Source organism: Ictidomys tridecemlineatus, chromosome 13, assembly GCF_052094955.1.
Source record: "Ictidomys tridecemlineatus isolate mIctTri1 chromosome 13, mIctTri1.hap1, whole genome shotgun sequence".
NCBI lineage: Eukaryota > Metazoa > Chordata > Mammalia > Rodentia > Sciuridae > Ictidomys > Ictidomys tridecemlineatus.
In genome coordinates this window covers 96245175-96266916 of record NC_135489.1, presented here as the reverse complement: position 1 = coordinate 96266916, position 21742 = coordinate 96245175, and the positions used below count along the sequence as shown (strand labels likewise).

The following is a 21742-nucleotide window of genomic DNA, read 5'->3' as shown; positions in this document are numbered from 1 at the left end:
CTAGAAAAATGTCAATAATTTTAAGTCCTTTTTTTTTTCCTATGAGCATTTCCTAGGCATTCCAGATAAATAAAACCACAGAACTTGTTGTCTTCTGCATCCAGCTTCCTTCACTTAACATAACCTATTTGAAGTTCTAGGCAGGTGCCTGTATTATGCTTCTTTTTATTCCATCCCATGGTTGTATCACTATGATATTTGTTTACCAGTTGACAAGCATTTGGTTGTTTGCAGTTTGGAGATATTATGTACAATGTTGCTATGAATATTCCTGTGAAAGTATTTGTGGAGACACATTTGTTTTAACTATTTTATTTTAATTCTTTAGTTTACTTACTTTCTTTTTGGACATGCAGTTTTGTTTTTCTTGGGTAAATTCTGAGAATTGAAACTGCTGGGTCATGTGGTAAGTTTTTGTTTAATATTTTATAAATTTCCAAACTGATTTCTAAAAGGTCTCTAATTTTACATTCCTGCTGAAATGTGAATGGGTTTCACTTTTTCTACATCCTTGCTAAGTTTGGATATCATCTCTTTTATCAGCCATTCAACTCAAATTAAGCGGTCTCCCATTTTAGTTTTAATTTGCATTTCCCTAATGCCTGATGATGCGGAACATATTTTCATGTGCTTCATTACCATTCACAAATCTTTTATTTTTCCAAATAAAAAAATTAATTCCAAGCTCGTCCAGTTTGTATATTATTATACTTATTAGTGTATATTAATTGTACTTAGACACATTCTCATTGCCAAACCCAGAAGCCTCTTAATCTTAAGCATCTCTTACTCTAATAAAGTGATCATTAAAATTAGCCATTGCACCAGGTTATTGATTAAATATTTAAAGGTATTATTTATGTTATAATATCTTTTGATTTCTAGAATTTCCTTTTGACTCTTTCTTGGAGTGTCCATCTGCCTGTTGACATCGCCCACAATGTATTCATAATTATTTCAGATTCTTGATCTGAATTTTTCAAAATGCCCACTAAATCTAAGCCTGGTTTTGATGTTTGGTTTTCCTTGAAGAAATGTTCTCTGATTCTGTTTCTTCTTCTCCTTCCTCATCCTCTTCTTTTTTCTTCTTCTTCTTCATGTATACCTTGAAATTTTCTGTACAAAGCCACATATGATCTGCTGGGTGAAAGGTTCATCAATGTGCAGTGCGATGTTTCGTGCTTATCTGGTGAGTATTTTAGGCTGTTTACTGTTTGACATGGCCATGGGGGTGACAGACTGTATTTCCTCTGCTGTCCTTACTTTCGTCTCCGCTCTTGCCTGTTAGTTGCCCAGTGGATCCTTACTGATTATGGGCTGAGACAGTTCCTTCCTCTCTCATTATACAGAAGCCCTACTGAGGTGGTGCTGAAGTGAGCATGTGGGACAGGAAGCACTCCCTAGTCTTAGGATTAGACCTCACAGTCTCACAGGGAGCCTTCATGCGCTCCCAACCATGATAGGGCAGGAATGAAAGAGGGAGCAGGAGGTTGATGTTTGCCACTCCAAGTCACTTAAATGCAGATAAAGTCATAAAGATCAGCTCTGGCATGACACTTTCTCCTGTAGCAGCTTTTATAGAGTAGAACTAATACTCTGGTAATAGTTCAGAATGGTTATTTTCCCCATGCCATTGCCACAAACAGGGGTACTGTTTGATCCTCTGGTCTAAAGCCTGAGAACCTGACAAGGCTCCTGGAGGTAGCACCCAAGGGAGTGAGGGGCCCCAGTGCTCCCATGGCCTCTCTGGAGTTCAAGTCTCCAGCAACTGCTCCACTGCAGTTTAGGTTTCCTCACCCAGCACTGGTGCCGGTGCCAGGTGTGTGCGCCCTGGCTTCCCTTCAGGTACGCCTTGAGTCTCCAGATAAGAATGTCTCTGCAAATGTGAGGGTCACCGTTTGCCTGGGGACCTCAATTATCTGAAGGACCTAAGAAGAGGTGTGGATGCTCAGTTTGTCAGCCTTCCTGTTTTGAGAGTGGGAGTGAGGACTTCCAAGCTCCTTCTGTTCCAGGCTGGAAGCAGCATCTCCAACGACCTTGGCTCACTTCTTGCCCTCTACAGCTCTTCTACAGTTGATCTTCCAATGAGCAGTAGCCTGTGTCCTTGCACCACCTGTGAGGGTAGGGAGGCCCTAACCAAAAATTTCAAATCCTTCCTCCTGATAATGCTCTCCCCATAGGGCTGCTTGAAACCCTGCTCCAGGCCCAGCCAGTCACTCCCTCTCCTGAAGGCAGTATCTGGAGCTCACATTTGGGAGGGGTCATAAAAAGTCTCTCCTGGGTGATTGAGGCTGGGTTAGGGCAGCCTACAGAAGAGGGGAGAAACAGGCCTTCAAACTCTTTCAAAGTGGCATTGGGCTTACTCCTCTGTCACTACATGCTTCCTATAACATCTCAAGCAGTTTCTGAACCTTATATGCTTCAGCTCACCATTGAAAATAAATGACACTGAGTACTTGAGTTGCTTCACCTAAGGAAAAACCACTTGGGTGAAGCTGATATTCGGTGGATCTGTCATGAGGACTAGGTGTGAGTTGAGATCTCTTGGTTTAGAGTGCGAGAATGCCCACGGATCAGAGAATCTCCCAGCCCCTGCAATAGGAAAGACATTGCCCGGGTCCCCAGCACCAGTCAGCCTGAGGTTTCCATAGCACCAACAGAAGGTGGTACTCAGCCCTGAACCACCCAAGCTCCCCTGACCCTGTGCAGAAGATGCATGGACCACATGCCGTGCAAATAACTCATATGCAGACCATAGTTCTGAGCAGTCATGTCGGGTGAGATCACCTGTTTTGTTACCAGATGGAAAGCTCTTGTCTTCCACCTTCCATAGAGTATGGAGCTCCAAGACCCATCAAAGATGGTGGTTATACCATCATCCATTAGTAGAGGTGCTCTGGCCAAAGGCCAGGATTGTACTTAAAGCTCCTACAGTGTCTTCACACTGGAAAGGCCATTGTTGATCCTTCAGAAGGTCAAAGACAGGGAAGTCCTATTGCTAATGTTCATGAGAGTTCATCCATTCTCCTGTCAGTAAGGGTCCAGGAAATTGAGAAATATCAGGGTAGGAAACATTTACCACTGAAACCCATAAATGGTGTCCAGTTTATGTGACCATCTGCTAAATAAAAGCTCTCCCTTTCAACAAGGGATCTGAACATTGGGGGTGGGTATTGTGAGGCCTCTGGGTTCCTGTTGGCTGCATCAAAACCTGTGTCCAGCATATTTTTGGGAAAGACAGCCACACTACTTTAAAACTTATTTTTACTGGACCCCTAGTATAGGATCAGCTACATCAACAAGGTGACACTGGGATCCAACCCCAAGAGGCATGTGGACACAAGGGTAGGTGTACCCTGGGCCTTAGACAACAGGCACCATGTTCATGGGTGACTGGGCTGGGGAAGTGGACAGTGTCTACATGCCTGAAGCATCCTGTAGATGTAGATGAAAAGCACACCAGGTGTCAAAAAACGGGCAGAGCTCTGAAAATCGCTGCCTTATGAGGATGAGCTTTCAGTCTGGCATCAGGGCCTTCTCTCTGCTTCTTGACCAGATTCCAGCCCCCACCACCGACATCTGAGAGACCTCTGGCTACAGGACAGGACCAGTCGTCATTCCTCAGGTCCACTGATTCCAACTAAGTCTGGGTTGTATGGTAGAAGTGTAGATAGCTTTTTACAAAATTGTTTTCAGTATATCTGCATCAGATCACATATCTACTGAGGGGAAGCACTGCCTCCCTTACACTTGGACACCAGGTGTAAAGCCTGGCCTTCTCTGAACAATCCGGTGCTCCCCAGGGTAGGAGCAGTCAGCCAGAGCAGAGAGACCATGACTATTGCTTAGAAAGCCCCCTGGCTCCCAACTTCCTCACAGTCCACCCTATGGCAGTGCTTTCTGCCCCAGGGCCCCTTGGCTGAAGATTCCTAAGAAGACCCCTTCCTCTTCCTTCTGGAAGCCAGATGACCAAGTGGAAGGGAAAGGAGAGCACTGAGGGACAGAAGGAGCCCAGAGGGCAGCACAGCCAGAGGAACAGGAGGATGAGTCTTTTATTTGGGTTGGTTTGCTGAACTTGGCTTTGGGAGTGGCAGATGATGGACAGGGAAGCTGAGGAAAGGAGCTGTTTAGATCAACAGTGGTCTTGAGTGAGAGAAGCTGCAGCAAGAGGCCGGAGGCCTGGGCAGAGGAAATATGTAGGGCCCTGACAGTCACTCAGGGACCTGCTGCTGTAACATGAGGATAAGTGGCACAAGGAGCCAGGTCTGTGTGCACATGAGCGTGTTCCAGGGCCCGGGGCAGCCGGAAGCTCTCAGAGGCTGGGATGGAAAGTCTGTGGGAGGAGGGTCAGGCGGAGGGTCTGGCAGAGAACTCCGCTTCCTGACTTTACTGATCCAGTCAATGAAGTAGGCAACCCTGGTGAAGACGCTGGGGTAGATGGGAGGCCTGCAGTCCAGGCCCCAGCTGGCCAGTCCTACCAGGACCCAGGCACTGGGGCCATAGCAGACAAGAGGACCCCCAGAATCACCCTGAGGAAAGAGAGAGAGGAGTTAGGATGGGGGCTGAGTGGGGGCAGAAATACCAGGTGGCAATGTTGGACACCCTGGGCTGCCACTATGTGAAGCAGGGCCCTAGTGAAGGCCAATCAGTTCAAGCCCCCAATGAGGGACACCAGAATGAAGCAGCAAGAAGCTCCGGAGATGATCCTCCCAGTGGAGATCGTGTTTCCAAATCCATCAGTCCATAGCCCCTCCCTAAATACTATATTTAGTAGTACACCTGGGTAGCTGTGAGCACCATAGTTTATTCCTGTTTACTGCCGAGTAGTGCACTAGTGTAGGGATATTGTTTAGTTTATTCGTTCATTAGCCTGCTACTGATCTTTTAGCTTTTTCTTAGTTTTGAACTATTACCCAAGAAACCTGCTGTGAACTGTCTTGTAGTCATATAGATGTCTTTCTTGGACATCTACAAGTCTTACTTTCACTTCTCCTGGGTAAATACCTAACATTACTATGTCTGGATTGTATGGTAGAAGTGTATATAGCTTTTTACAAAATTGTTTTCAAAATATTTGCACCAGATTACAACGCTACCATTCGGGTATGTTGAGGGTTCCAGGTGCTTCACATCCTTGTCAACAACTGACGTGGCCAGTCATTTGAATTCAGCCATTTAATTAATGTGTAGAGGCATCTCACTGGTGTTTGAGTTTGTATTTCTCCTGTGCCTGACAATATTGAGAGGTTTTTTCATTTGCTTGTTTGATATCTAAATGAACTCTCTGGTAAAGGGTTTCTTTCAATCTTTTCAAATCTTTCCATTTTGAAATAATGTAGGATTAGGCTAGATTTGCAGGATACTACAGAGGATCTACATATCCTGCACCTAGCTTCCTCTAGTGTTAACATCTGACATAACCATGGTACAAATACTTAAACCAAGGAAGTAGAGATGGTACAATATTATTAAATAAATATTCAGATTTCACTAGGAACAAACATCCCTATTCTTTTTTAAAATATTTTTTCTTAGTTGTAGTTGGACACAATAAGTTTATTTTCTTTATTTTCATGTGGTGCTGAGGATTGAACCCAGCTCCTCACACACGCTAGGTGAGCACTCTACCAGTGAGTCTCTGCCCCCAAATATCCCTATTCTATTCCAAGATCCAATCCAGGATCCCATCTTATCTTTAAATACCAAGTTTTATTAACCTACTTCAGTCTCATTCATTCCTTCTTTTCTATGACATTGGCATTTTTGTATACTACCAACCAGATATTAGTATTATTTTTTATTACCAGGGACTGAATCCATGGGCTTTTCACGACTGTTCCACATCCACACTTTCTTTTATTTTTAATATGAAAACAGTCTCCCTAAGTTGCAAAATGTCTCACTAAATTGCTGAGGCTTGGCATGAATTTGCAGTCAACCTCCTGAACCACTGGGCTTATAGGTGTATTCCAACACACCAGGTGACCAATAGCCCCCCCAATTGTGGCTTACCCTTTATTTTTTGATGATTAGACAGCTGATATGAACTTACAGTAAAAACCCTGGGTACAAATATAATGTTAAAATACAGAAGAAAGCCAACAGTAAATCCTGTCTGCAGAAAATTCAGAATCAATTCCAAAGACTAAAAGGAAATCTGCTGGTTAGGGACAAGAAGGGAATGGAGAGTTGTGGGGAGGGCTGGTAACAGGTTGCATCAACGTCACAAAAGTCATCATGCTGTGCACTTACAAATAACTCATCCTGTGTGTATGCTACACATCAGAGTTTAAAACAGGCAACTAAAATGGATACTGTTTGAGGGTCCTCACAGCAGACAGCTTTGTGCTGGGATGGGCTGAGGAAGGTGCTGGTCTGAAGGAAGACTGATGAGGAATGGAGCCCACGGAAAATATGTAGAAGGAAGGAAGCAGGAAGTTTGGGGTCTCCACCAAGACACTTGAGGCCAACACAGGCCCCCCAGGGGAAACTGAGGCCAGCAGAACAGGCAAGAGAGCAGCAGAGCCCGACCTTACTTACTTGGCAGATGGCCTTTCCTGTTGAGAAGTCCCCCACACACAGCATCTCCTCCTGCACAGAGTAGTTCCTGCCTTCTCCAGGTGTTTGCCCATAGAAGGTATTGCAGATGGTGCTATTCATAAGACTCACCTTAGCTTCCTGGAGAGAGTAGGGCAGTAACAATGGCTCTGTGAAAATGAGAAGGAGGTGAGTGACATGCACTGTGCCTTAGCAAAGAACCCAGATGACTCAGAACCCCCACTCTGCCTGACGCTCACCACTACTCTCAAGCATGGGTTTCAAACCTCGGTTCAGTCTTCCACGCTAAGCCCCCCACCCTTTTCTCAAAGCTGTCCACATACTTAGCCTATTCCTCCAACAACAGAACAACCTTTCCTATTACACAAAGTGGCAAATCCCACTAATTACGTGACTCCACTCCCTGGAATTCAGCAACCATTCAGTCACCCACCTGTCCTCTCATGAACCATTCAGTCTACTCTCTACCCATCCATTACTAACCTTTTTGCCATCTCTTTATCCACTGACCTGCCCACCCACACGTCCACGCATTCATCCATTCCTCCATCCATCTACCCCTCTTCCCACACTCATTTTCCATCTACTCTCATCAATCTCTCCATTCTTTCTTCCTTCTCCCCATCCACTAACACATACGACCACCCATCCACCAACTTCACCCATCCATCCATCCATCCATCCATCCATGCATCCATCCATCCATCCATCCAATCATCTTCCCATCCAATTCCATATTCATCCTCCCATCTGTCAATCCATCCATCCATCCATCCTCTCACCCCATCACTTATCTATTCACTTGTCCTTGTGCTAGGCATATTTTACACACTGAGGTACAGGTTGACATTTGAGTTGGAAGAGACAGAGCAAGTAGAAGAAATGAACAAACTGTTAAGTGCTATGGACCAGATAGAACAGGGAGATGACAGCAGGGATTGCCTATTTCAAAATAGTTCACATGATGGAGTAAAAGTGGGAGTAGCTGAGCTGAGCTGTAAATGTCAAGAAGAAAGAAGTAATGCAAAGAGCAGAGGGGAAAGAAAGCTAGGCTGGGAAAACAGCAAAGCAAATGGTCTAGGGATGGAGGTGGCCTTGCTCAAGGAGGAGCAAAGTGGACAGTGCTGCGAGTTATCAGATATGTGAGGGATGCAGCAGGAGCTGAGGCAGAGAAGGGGCAGAGCACTGATACTATGTACAGCCTTATAGCCAAGGTGGGGAGTTGACATTTGATTCTACGTGCCCATAATAGGCCACCATGTGGGGACTTGAGTAGAAGTACACAGGATGGAAAATGGGAGAGAAATTTGGAGTCAATAGGCAGGAAACAGTGATTTATTGTGCCAGGGTGGAAAAGAGCAGTGGAGTTCCTACCAGGTGCCTTGGGACACTGTCTGGAACATTAAAACAAGACTTGGATCTTGTCTTCAAGGAAGAACCAGAATGTGTTTCTACACATATGTGTGCTGGGGGCTGGCCATCCCATGACTAGGGAGTGTTCCTAACACTGGGTGGGCAGGTATTAGGCTTGTGGGCAGAGCACTCACTGAAGACACGGTCTGTCCAAAACACCTCTAACACCTCTGTTGAGAGACACGGAACCAAATGCTGACCCCATGGATGATTACAAATTTGTACTGTTCTTTCTTTCATTGAAAATACACCGGAAGCATTTCCCCAAACCATCAACAATCCTTTCTTTATTAAATCATCCAGGCATAAGCCTTTGTCTATAATTCTCTTCTTTCAATCTGACAAGGCAACACAAAACCCCAAAGCTTTCTTCATTATGCAGTTTACATGACAAGAATGGGAAGTGGACAAGATAAGAGCTAGGTGAGCTCATAGACATTAACCATTCCTAAATTGGGATCACTCTGACTTCATCATGCAGGCTCTGGGGTCAGATGCCACATGTGACTTCCCACTTTTCCCAAGCACCTTTCCAAGGATTCTCAAAGGCCTGTGTGTTTAAAGTTTGGCCCCAACCCGTGACACTATTGGGAGGTGCTGGAATCTTGAAGGAATGGGGTGTACAGGAGGAGGGTAGGTCACTGGAGGTGTGCCCTTAAAGGGGATGTCAGGAACCCGGCCCCTCCTCTGGCTCTCTGCTTCCTGGGCAGCACTGCTCCATAACTTGCTCAGGATGGAAAGTCATCCCCATGTAACATCATAAACCATGAATCAAAATAACCCTTTCCTCATTTTCAGTCATTATCTCAGGCAAGTTTGTTTTGCTTTGTTTTTACAGTAATGGAAAGCCAACTAACAACCCGGAACGGGACAGCCCCCAGGAACAGCTTTTGAGTTCATTCAAGTCATCCGAAACCTTGGCTGATTAAACACTCGAATCAAAAGCCACAAAGACTCCAACAAACCAGATTCTTGATTCCAGTTGTTAAGGATCCCCAGATATTCAGGGACTGGGCCACATGGAACTCTGAAGCCTAGAATCATACACTTTCAGAACTAAAGGGATGTAGCACTTGCCCAGTCCTCATCTGAGAGATCATGGAAATGAGGCACAGGGGGGTCAAGTCCAGGGGCTTCAGAAACCAGCCTGGGCCTCTTTCCTGGCTGAACCACCCTCTCCTGTTGCCCTGATGCTTCCTCCTGTCCTTCATTTCCCTTCCTGCCTCTCCCAGGCCCCATCACTCTTCTCGGAGAGCCTTCCCCAGCCAGTTATCCAACAGGACCTTTGACTGGGCAGCTGCATGTCTGCACGTGGGAGGCAGACAGGAACCACATAGGGGGTGAAGTTCACAGGCAGGTGCAGCTGCAACATGGCAATGTCACTCCCGAAGACATAGAGCTTCTCAAAGTCTGGATGGGTGATAATCTGGTTCACGAGCATCTTCTGGGTGTGCTGGGTGTGCTGGTACAGCTGGGTGTTCCCCAGGAGCACCTCATAGTCCTGTGGTGCCTGGGATTTGCTGGAGGAGGAAGGGCCCATTATCAGCATCGTCTCTGATTCAGGGGCCCCCACTCTTCCTGCATCCTCATCCCACTGCCCACACTGCTCTGGACCCCCTTCTCCCAGCCCTGATTCCAGGCACCTTTGTCTCCTCCCTTCTAACACTCAGGAGCCTTCTCGCTCTGGGTTGATGAACATTCAACTCACAACCTCAGGACGCAGGGCTTCCCACCACCTCCTAGAACTGGAGGAGCTGAGAATCCTGGTGCTGGAAGGGTACTAAGGGGTGCCTCAGATCAAACCCTCTTACTTTCCTAGGAGGAGCTCTGGACCATTACCATGTTATGGTTCAGATCTTAAATGACTCCCATAGGTTCATGTGCAAAAGGCTTGGGTGCTGGTCTGTGGCAATAATGGGAAATGGCAGAAACTGTAAGCAGCAGAGCCTAGTGGAAATCAGTTAGGTCCTCAGGTTGGGGGTGCTCTTGACATGTTGGGACCATGTACCCCTATTTGCTTCCTTGCTGCCATGAGGTGAAAGGGACTCCTCCACCATGTGCTCCTGTCACAGTGTACTGTTCTCCCACAGGCCTGAAACCATGTGGCCAAGTTTCCATGTACCGGAGGTACTAAGTAAACCGTGACCCAAAGTAAAATTACCTACTTTTGACTCAATTCTCAGATATTTTGTCACAATGACAAAAAGCTAACTCATATACCAGGTCTCTTCCTGTCACCTTTTGATCCATCCCTTGGCCTCACCACCTCCAACCCACTCCCTCAGGGTTGCTTTTCTCCACTTGGAGGTAAATGCTCACAAAGAATTTCTTAAATGCACAAATGAGTGCACAGAATTGAAGTTCTCCTGTTTCTGAAGGGGAATGAGTAACTTCATGGCTTTGTTCACACAGTTCTCAGACCTGCAGGGCCCCCATCCATATCACAAGCCCAACTCCTCCTTTAAGGAAGTCCCTTGACCCTGCCCCCACAATGTAGCTTCTCTCTGGACCCCTTCCCTCACATCTGCCCTCCTTGCCCACTTTGAGCTTCTTCCTGCATCATGCTGACTGAAGCTTGTTCCTTGTCTTCCTGAAAAGATGGAGACACACTGGCATGGGATCTCGCCACCCCTCCCCCCCCCCCATGTCATGGAGGGTTTCAGGGGACCCTGCACAGATTCAAGAGAAGCTAGCTGAGGATTCAGGGACAGCAAGTGTACAAATTGCAACTCCCCTACCTGGGCTATGAGTCCCTCCTTCCCTCTGGGTCCCTCCACATGTGTTCTGAAGTTAGCCACAGAGACAGGCCCAGGAGGGCCAGGAGAGGTAGACTCCTGACTGTCCATGTCATTCTCCAAGGCTGGGGAACCCTACTCTCCCCACCAACGCAGCCTGACACATGGGGCAGGGGTAACTCTGGCTCCTCCCAGGAATGAAGTTTAACAAAAGTAATGAAAGAAATCATTTCACTGCTGATCATATCTGGTCTCTGACTAGATTCTTACTCTCAGGAGTGTAGGGTAAGGTGCCAATGTTCTCAGCACACGTCCTTGTCAGGGGGGACAGACATAGGGAAGAGGGGTCTCTCAGCTGGGGCTGAGGATGAAGGATGATAAGGACCCAGGAAATGAAGAAAGCACTGGGTGGCCAGTGGGGAGGACAGTCCAGGTGGAGCAGACACTGGATCAAAGAAGGAGCAGTGTGCATTTGGTGGCAGCACAGGGACCCCAGCAATACCCAGAGGAGGGCCATCCCCTCTGATCCCCTTTTCTCTTCTCACCCTTCCTCCCCTGCCAAACCCCCTGAGAGGGCCCCAGGAAGCATAACTCACTTGAGAAAGCACTGGGCTGTGGAAAGCAGCCAGTGGGCGTCAATGAGGACAGCTCCGCAGAGATGCTGGCCCAGGTAGAGCAGGCTGGCCTGCCACGGCCACTGGCCACTCACCGAATCATGGCCACCATACACCTTCCCTATCACCTTGGGCTTCCCGCACACTGTGGAGACAATCCCCCCAGATCTGTTAGAGATACATGTGGTGTCCCATACCACCCCAAGGAGGTCCCTCCTTCACTTCACACATGGGAAGGCCAAGGTCAAGGGACAAGTGACCCAGCCCAAATGATTGAGGGCTGTCTTGGCTTCTGACTTCAGTCATCACAGCCCAGGCCTAGATGGCCTAGTACAGCTGAGCAAGAGCTGTGGGGATATTGGTCTGGGGGTCTGGACAGGAAGGGGCAAGGTGAAAGGCTGCTCACAGCACAGCCCTGGGACTGGGAAGGATTCCCTGGGGCCTCACTCCTTCCACCAACACAACTCTATGCCTACTTTGCAGATGAGGGGAGTGAAGTTCTCTGGGGTTACTAATCTTACTTTTCAGAGGTCCTAGTTTCTAGGCAGCTGTTTTCACTCCACACCCTCCACCCCAGTGTCATGAGGAGCAAAGTCACCAGCAGGTGTCTGTAGTACTGTGTGACCTGGGGCAACTGGCCCCCACCCCCTCATGGCATGCTCCATTGCTAAAGGGGTGGGGCAGATGGAGACAACTCTGTTTAGAAGACTTCTATCTGGGGGAGGATCCATGGTCCTCACAGTTGAGAAGGGTTATCTTGGTCCCTGGCTGTGCTCCCAGATTTCTGGAAAGGGACCTGAGACTCCTGAGGCTGACTGCCTCTGCCTCTGGGCCCCCTACAGCCCTGGGCCAGACCTGGGCCACGCATCCTGTTCCACAGCCTCATGCCTGAGCTCTGGCAGGGATTCCCACCCATAAAATCTCCGCCAGATTGGGAAACCTGACCTACCTTGGGTGATGTCCTCTTGGTGGACGTCTGCTTCAGGGTAGAGACAAAGAGAACACACTGGTGGCTTCTCACTGCCCGCCTGGGCCTGCTCCTGCCTCCTCCAGCCTCTCCCACCAGCCCCTACTGCAAAGGGACCTTGGGCCCCGCCCACACAGCCCCAGACCCTGCTGGCTATGGGCTCCAGGTCCTCCTGTTCCCCTGGGAGTTCATCTGCCTTTCCTGGCGGCTGCCAGAAACCAGGGGTACAGGCTGCCTGGAGACGGAGAGACCACAGCAACAACAACGGCCGCAGAGCCATGAGCCTGGCCTGGTGCCCATCCGGGACTGCTGGACTCTGGGGATGACCCCACCCTGACCTGCACCTACCCATGCGCAGAGGGTTCCTCACCCTGCCATGAGACAGGCATCAACACTCCAGCTACCGCACCCACCACCCACCCTCCACCCACCTGACTGTGCCCTCAGCTGCCACCACAGGCACTGGAGGCCCTGGCCCTCATCCCAAGACAGACCCCCCTCACACACACTGGCCCAGTACCCTGACCCCTCCCACACCATCCTTGACCCAATCAAGGACCCAGATCAATGAGAAAAGGAAGAGGAGGCTACCCATAGAAAAAGAGAAAGGATATTCAATAGTAATTCATCCCAGGGGTGTGGCCCAGAGGCAGGGCCATCCTGCATTCCAAGGCAGCTCTCTATGTAACACACTGAGTTTGGAATAGTCAATCTACATTTATTTTCCCATTTCTTTTGCTTCATTTCTGGATTATAAACATCAGACTACAAGGAACTCATCAATCACTTTCAAAAAAAAAGGGGGATCAAATGGAGTAGAATTGGTTCTGAGCACTTACAATGGAACAGGAGGTCACTGAAAATCACATCTCAGATGCATACCTGGACAATTCTTTTATTCACCTGCTGTCCAAAGTGGGCCAAACCGCCAGTTTCCTGAAACATTGCTAAACTCTGCTGATTTTCTGTACAAACTATTCCTTCCAACCAACTATTCAGAGACTGAGTCTGCACCTATGTTTGTTCCCACAAAATAGCTTGATTTTTCATGTACCAGTATAGAACAAAAAACAAAACGAATGCTGGTGAGGATGAGTGGGAAAAGAAACATTGTACACCACTGATGAGAATGTAAATTAGTATCATCCCTCTGCATAAAAGTATGGAGGTACCCCAAAAAGCTAAACATAAATTGTTTATACCATCCAGCTATCTCATTCCTGACATATACCCAAAGGAATCAAAGCAAGCATAGTAAAGAGATACCTGCATACACAGGAATGAGATATCTTCATCTATGTACTGTTCTCAATAGCCAAGCTATGAAGTCAGTCTAGATGCCCATCAAGAGAAGAATGCGTCAACAAAATGTGCTACATAAACCAGTCCTCATGGTGCATCCCAATGGCACAGGAGACTGAGGCAGGATGAGCTCAAGTTCCAGGCCAGTGTAACAACTTTGTAACAACCTATCTCCAAATTTTAAAAGGGACTAAGGAGAAGTTGTTCATTCATAGAGCCCCCTGGGTTCAATACCCACCCAGTACGATTTTAAAAAAAGAACTTCATATATGTGAGAAATAGAAAATCTGATGATTCATGTTCAAAAAGTAAATTCTCAAGTAAGTAGATTTTAGAAATTCTAAATACAGGGAAAAGAGAAGGCAGAGTAGAAAATCACTAAAGGACAGTTTATGCAGTACCATTCATATGTGGCAGCCTTGAGACTTAAACACATATAGTCTCCTAGAAAAATAGGATGTGGGAATAGGGACCTGTTTAACAGATTAACAGGAGGAAATACCACATTGAGAAACATTAATTGAAGGGGAAAGAGATCTTAAATGTGGAAAGAGAGTTTTCTTATATGGGAATGTGGCATCTTAGGCAAAGTTCACTAAGGTTGTGACCTTCTTAACCAATCTTAGTTCTTAACCAATGAGGAACTGGGGGATTGAACTTGTGTTTAAGAGGATAAAATACATATTGTACCTGCTCTCTAAAAGTCTCACTTCTGTTGCACTCTGTGTCTCCATGTTCTTTCCCTGGGATTGGACAAAAGATCGTGTTTCAGAAACACATGCGTGTGCGTGCGCGCACACACACACACACACACACACAGAGAGAGAGAGAGCGAGAGAGAGAGAGAGAGAGGAACAGAGAGAGAGAGAGAAATATTAGTATTATTCAGCTATAAAGAAAAATAATACCATGTCCTTTCAGGAAAATGGATAAAATTATAGATCACAATATGAACAAAATAAGCAAGACTCACAAAGACAAGTGGAAATGTGTTCTCTCATATGAGAAATCTTGAGGGAAAATATGATATTAAAGAGGGCCTATAAGGGATAGAGGAGGGAATCCGGGGGAGGAAGATTAATATAAAAGGAGGAAAAGGGAAATGTAGCTACAATCAAAGCTCCTTAGAATCACGTATGGAAATTTCCCAATGAAACCCATTATTCTGTACAATTTACATTCCCTAATGTGTATAACAAAATTAAACTAGATAAGCCTCTAATCGTTTTTTAATTTGTGAAAGGAAAAGACTGTGAATGGTAATGAAACCCATGAAAATATGTTCCACATCCTTAGTAATTAGAGAAATGTAAATTAATACTACAATGAAACACCATTTAATTTCATTACAATGGCTAATGAAACAGACAATACCAAAAGTTGGCAAGGATGTAGAAAAAGTGGAACCCAGACACATTTCAGAAGGAATATAACATAAGGCATCCTTTAGAAAGAAGTTTGGAAATTTATAAAATACCAAACATAAAGTTACCATGTGACCTCGTAGTTTCACTTCTCAGAATCTACCTAAGAGAAAAAAAAACACATGTCCCCAAAGAAAGAAAACTAAAGAATAAAATTAAAGAAAACTAAAGAATAACACAAAATAGCTCAACTTAGAAACATGTGTCTCCATGAATACTTGCAGAAGAATTTTCATAACAGCATTGTTCATAATATCCCCATTCTGCAAATGCCTGTCAACTGGTAAACAAATATCAAAGTGTGGTACAAGTATGCTTTGGAAGAAAACATAACAAAACACAGGTAAGTGCCACAGCCTAGAAATTCAAAAACGTTACCCTAAGTGGAGGAAGCCAGTTGCAGAGGACAACAAATTCTGGGTTTCCATTTATCTGAAATGCTCAGGAAATGAAAAAAAAAATTTTTAAAAATCTGGTAGTTATCTAGGGGTAGAGGTCGGAGTGGAGATTAAAATAGCAAATTGGGTGATTATGGCACAAATCTATGAATTTAACACTGTTTCAACGAAAAAAAAATTAAAGCAGAGAGATAATGCTTTAGGACACATAAGATGGAGTTGGGAGAACATTGCAAGTCACATGTGAGACCTGGGAGCACTCACAACTGAACCACTGAATTTGGCACCTGCCCAAGTGCATGCTGGCTGCATGGAGAGCCTTAAAGGCAAGGCTTTGGGATGACAGCACTGAGAGTCGGGAATTAAGACTGCTGCTGGAAAAATTAAGCCATTTTGTAGGAAGGGACATGAGTACAATCTGAGTCTCTGGAGAGTTTGGTGGAAGGAGTGGTTTGTACAGAAGATCAAGAGTTTAACATTGTTTCAGGAAACAGGTAGTTTGACCCACTTGGGTCAGCATGGTGGTGTGGGGTGAAGCCCAGATGAAGGTTGAGCTGTGGTTCCCAGTGATGTCTGATTAACAATGGCTTCTTGCTCCATTTCAAGTGCCTAGAACCAATTCTGCTCTATTTGATTTTTTTTCCTGATATAGGCTAATAAAATAAGTTCCCTACAATCTGAACTGTACGGTCAGACATGAAGGAAAAGTTATAAGGAAATAAGAGTATATTGGATAAGAGAACAATAGAATAAGTAGATACAATGACAACAGGTATTTATGCCCCAATCATCAGTGCCATTAATTATATAAAAGAGACACTTCATGAGTTAAACTTTCAGAGAGACCAAGGTACAATAATTCCTTGAATCACATAATAATGGAATGAAAATAAAAATGTACACCAAAACCCCACAAGAACTAAATGAAGATATAGAGATTGAAAAATACATGTTTGAATGATGAATGGATGATAGAAGAAATCAGGGAAGAAATTTGAAAAAAATTCTTAGATGCAAATGAGAATGGTGATACAATATACCAGTAACTGTAGGTCAGTATGAAGTTAGTTCTAAGAGGAATGTTTAAACAATCAAATGAGGCATCTAAAGGCCCTTAAGAAAGAACAAACCAAATCCAAAAAGAGAAGAAGGAAGGAAATAATTAAGATCAAAGCCAAAATTAATGAAATTGAGAATGAAGAAAATATAAATGCTCCACTAAACTAAGAGTTTTTGAAAACATAAAAAGATGGATAAGCCCTTAACCAAAAAAAGACTCAAATTAATAAATTCAGAGTTGAAAAAGTAGAAATCATCACACATATCACAGAAACAAAAAAATCATTATGGATTATTTTGAAAAATTATACACCAATCAACTGGAAAACCCAGGGAAAATGGGTACATTTCTACACAGCTATAATCTGCAAAAATTGAAGTCAGAGGAAAAAGAAGGTCTAAACAGACCAGTAACTAGCAATGAGAAGCAGTAATGAAAAGCTTGTAAGAAATAAAGCCCCAGGTCTAGATGGATTCTCAGCTAAATTCTAGGAGACTTCAGGAAGAACTCATGCCAGTGCTCCATGAAATGGAAAGGGATGGAATAAGTCCAAGTTCCCTCTGTGAAGTCTGTATCCCTCTAAGTCAAAACCAGATAAGGACACACTGAGGAAAGAAAACTGCAGACCAATATCCCACATGAACTTAAATGCAAAATTTCTTAATAAAATGTTAGCAAATCACATTGAAAAACATGTTAAGGGTATACAACATGACCAAGATGGATCAAAGAGCCAGGGATCAGACCAGAAATTATGCCTCCTTTAGAAGCAAATGGAGACTCAACACTCCAAGAATGACTTTCTTAATAGGACCCACACAATTCAGGAAATAAGGGCAAGAGTTAATAAATGGGTGTGTATTGAATTAAAAAAACTTATGCACAGCAAAGGAAACAAGATTTTGGAACCTATAGATTGAGAAAAACATCTTTGCTACTCTTCTGACCAAGAAATACAGAATACATAAAGAACTCAGAATGCTTAACATCAAAAATCAAACAATGCAATAATAAATGAGCAAAAGAAACAGACACTTCTCAAAAGAAGAAATAAAAATGGCCAACAAATACATGAATAAATGTTCAATACCATTAGCAATTAGGGAAATTAACAACCCCAAGATTTCATCTCACTCCAGTCAACAAGACAGCATCAAGAAAACAAAGAATAATAAATGCTGGAGAATATGAAAAAACACAGCAACACTTACACACTATTGATGTGGCTGTAAATTAGTAGAAACTCTATGGAAATAAGTATGGGTGCTCCTCAAAACACTAGAACTGAAGCCACCATATTACCTAGCAATACCACTCCTTGGTATTTATCCTGAAGATTTAAGGTCATCAAGCTATAGTGATACATGCACACCCACCTTTGGAGCAGCACAATTCACTATATCCAAATATGAAACCTAGGCCCATCAAAAAATGGAGTAAGAAAAAGTGATATGTATTGCATGGCTCTCTCTTGTCCAGTGTGGCTGTGGAGTCTCGAACCAAGACCTCCAGAGACCAAGCTAGAAGCAGGTCTCATTTGATTACGTAGTTACCGAGTATATATACTTGGGCTGTAGCTAAGCAGATTATAGGCGGCCACCAATACAGTTTCTGGCCACTTGACCCTGCAACAACCAATCAAGGAGGAAGCCATGGAGCAAGCGCTGGGACTGCAACACGTGGCCTCACTCTCAGCCCCTGTGCCTATGGGGTAAGCAGTTTGCCGCTCACGTGCCCAGCACAAGGGGAGTGATTTGCCACACTGGTGCCCTTAATGTAAGCCATGTATGCAGTACTCCAAGCACTTGTCCCCACAATATGTGTGTGTATGTGTGTGTGTGTCTATACATAAACATATAATAGAGACTTATTCAGTGTAAAGTAAAATTAAATTATGTCAATTTGAAGGAAAATGAATGGAACTGGAGTCCCTTAAGTTAAGCAATATCTTCTAAAATGAGAACATCAACAGTTGGATGTTTTCTCTCATATGTGAAATCTATAGAAGAAAAAGATAAATAGAGGTGGCGGCTCATGAAAATTGAAGGAACATAAGTAGATTTGATGAAAGGGACTATAGGGAGGAAGCAGGAAGAGAAAGGAAGAGAATGATATTGTTTAATTATATTCTTATTTCTTGTGCAATGTGAATAAGAAAGAACAATTCTCACCAACACCAAAATAACCAGTTGCCCTTATGAGAGCTGGAAATACTGTGAAGGTTAATCTGATGCTATGTCAATATGAGATGTCATATGGCATGCTCTTTCTGTCAGCAAATACAGTCCTAGACTCAGAGGTGAGTCAGCTTCTGTGGTACCTGATTGATCTGGGATGAGTTCACGCCACACTCCAGAAATAAGAAAATGTCTTTTGGCCATGCCCAGTAAATCCCAGAAACCCCGAAGAAAGGAAAACCAGGAGACCAGATTCTAGGAAAGGCCTGGAAGGAGGTGGAGCCATCAAAACAGCTACAACCTAGATGGAAGGTACCTCACACCATCAGCTTTCTCTATGGCTATAAAGGTACAGGGCATACCAACTTGGATCCTTCTTGCCTGGGTAAAACCCCCCTCTGGATCCTGAAGAGACTCCAGACTCACTCACAACTTCACAGAATTCATCCTATGCCTGTGAAATTCTCAGAGACCTCTGCTTTTTTTTCTTTTTTTCCGGCATTATACCTCCTCAAAATCAGATCAGCAGCTCATAATTATGAAGTGAGGTTTGCTTGTTCTCTTTGCTGCTCCACTTCTGCCTTAGGACAAATTCTCCAATTACAAAGCCCCAGACACCACCACCCACACTTCTGAACACACACCACATTCCCCTCAGTCAGTCCTAAACAGAACAAGGTCCAAATGAGGAATGCACAGCAACACATTAGGGACCCCACCACCCACCAAAGGAACAGGGGAACACCCCAGCCCTCTGTACTCTACCAACCCTCCAGGACCAGCACAGGCCTCATTTTCTCACCCAAATAACCGCCCTGTGATCCTCCTGCCCATCAAGACGGAAGGAAAATTTCGGGCACCCAGAAAGAGCCACAAGGGCCCCCCAACAGCCCCCCACCACGCTGAGAGCACATCGTCAGTGTCAGTGCGCAATACACGAGCACCACACATTAATAATACAACAGGAGTCTCTTTATTGCACACGACTTGGGGTCACACCGTTCTCCCGTCATCATTCAGGTGCTCTGTCCCCCAACAGCCCACCTACGAGGGCCGTCAATCACGGTGTGACCACAGGGGACCCAGCACACTCCGCTCAGTGTGTTCCCTTCTGCAAAGTCACTAACGTCACGGGAAACGCGCGTCCTTCAGCCTAACAACCCTGATGCCAGCTGACGGTGTCCCCAACATTCAGAGCTTTCACAGCGACAAGGAGACGACCTTCACCACTTCCTCTGACACCGACAGGAGCCGCGGACCTGCTGACCAGGACCGCGCTTCTCAGGCACCGCACAGGTGCCCCGGAGCCCGGGCCCCACACAGGCTGCAAGGGTCACGGAGGGACGGCGCCCCAATGTGGGGGCCGCACTGGCCAACGGCCCCTCACTTCGGGGCCTGGTGCGGGCGGCCCACGTCCAGGGGAGGCCAGGACGGCGCTGCCCGGCGAGGCACAGGGGCCAGAGGACCAGGAAGGGACACCTTGGGGACGGGAGAGGCTCGCGGGTCCGGTACCTCGGGCCTCTGGGACTGAGTCTGGACGCCGCCTCGGGAGCCCTGCCGGCCGTTGGGAGCCCGCCAACCGCGCTCGCGCCTGCGCCTTGCCCCGCTGCAGCCCCAACGGACGCTGGAGCAGTTGGAGGGCGACCAGAGAGCATGCGCTTCCAGCCAAGCACGTGCGCATGCGCGAGGGGTGCAGGAGGGACCCGGGGGCGCCCTGCAGGAGGATGAGGTGGGTCGGGAAGCCTGCCAGGTGTCTCCAGCAAAGCGGCTCCTCCTCCAGAGCCTCTGGGCTGGCCCTTCTTTCAGCCTGAGCATCTTTAATGACGAAGTGATTTTCACTGTTATGACTTAGACACCGCCCTGTGCAGCCCTTGGGAGCTCTCTACCCTGAAGCACTGGCTCCCCATTTGGGCCCAGTGTTTTCACCCCCTTCCCACTAACTCCCTTTGGTTCCTGTTCACTCGTCCAGACATCAGTGTGTGCTTTCCTCCTAGTCCAGCTGCAGGTTCCATTAAAGAATTATAGGTCTGGGTAACACTCTGAAAACCCCATTCCTTGATTTTGCCTACTGAGCACATTATTGCATACGGACAGCCCTCCCACTATATACAGATGCCCACATGTTCTCTTTGACAGTTTTACTCCTATGTTTGATGAAGATTTGGCAATGTCGACCAATTTGGGCACACACCAAATGTATCCTCTTCCTTTTCTACGCCATGGCATATTTTTAGCCTGAAGGTTTCAAATGTATACTTGGATCCCATTGACCCTGAAATGCTTTATCCCAAAACAACAAACAAAAACAATCCTTTGATACTCTTTCTGGAAATTTAGGTAATTCGTATCATTTCTTTCCAAAGGATAATGTGGAAGACATGTCACGTGTGATGCTGCCAAGGTCCTAGGACGGAAAACCTTTACAGTAGGCGGACAGGGCCTTCAGCCATTCTGCCAATGTTCCTGATGACAAGGACATCCATGTTCACAGTGTTTTTATTTTTTTTTCCCTTCGGCAATCAATATGAGTTCAGGACTTTACAAGAATAAAGGTCAGATGGTAGGACAAAAGGATTTCAATGCTCCTTCCCATGGCCACTTTGCACAAATTGCATTTGTCCAGTGGTATTATATGAGCAGTTTGAAGCAGTGCAAGACTGATGGGGTAACACTGAAGCTCAGTGGCAAAGCACTGACCAAGAGTATGCAAGGCCCCTGAATTCGACCTTGGTCTAGCAAATAAAGCTTGCTTTGAGAATCTGAACTCCATCAGTCATTATATGAAACAACTAAAACAACTGTGGAATAAAAAGACAGTTTTTTCTACACTGCATAATTTATATCACTACTTTAAAAGAAAAGCTCCACGAGCTACTTCATCAATGACATCGATGTGGGGAATAACTACATAAAAAGTGAAAGAAGCTTGTTCTTAGTGCCTGAATATCATGGATTGCCTCCTCCCCCATTCATTGAAAAGACTTCTAATAAGGTGTTGAATATTTCTGAAACACCCAAGAGTCTGTTTTACAGACTGGGAATGGGATTTAAAAAAAAACACTTTATACATAAAATGCAATCCATACCCTTCAGT

At 45.5% G+C, this 21742-nt stretch overlaps 2 protein-coding genes across 5 annotated transcripts in view; one reads left to right on the top strand and one right to left on the bottom strand.

Moving 5' to 3' along the window:
* Positions 1-21742, top strand: part of LOC144370058 (putative serine protease 47) — a 405363-nt gene that overhangs the window by 78311 nt on the left and 305310 nt on the right. The window lies entirely within an intron of this gene.
* LOC144370053 (putative serine protease 47) lies at positions 4035-21464 on the bottom strand. 3 transcript variants are annotated; one of them, XM_078030639.1, is made up of 6 exons: positions 20161-21464; positions 12270-12299; positions 11303-11465; positions 9255-9491; positions 6541-6678; positions 4035-4529 (listed from the first exon to the last, which is right to left on the bottom strand). In XM_078030639.1, the coding sequence occupies exons 1-5, from the start codon at positions 20327-20329 to the stop codon at positions 6666-6668; spliced, it is 612 nt and encodes a 203-aa protein (XP_077886765.1). In that variant the 5' UTR covers positions 20330-21464; the 3' UTR covers positions 4035-4529; positions 6541-6665. The 3 variants fall into 3 exon arrangements, with proteins under 3 accessions (XP_077886765.1, XP_077886766.1, XP_077886767.1); XM_078030640.1 differs by having other exon boundaries at positions 12270-12296; XM_078030641.1 differs by lacking the exon at positions 12270-12299.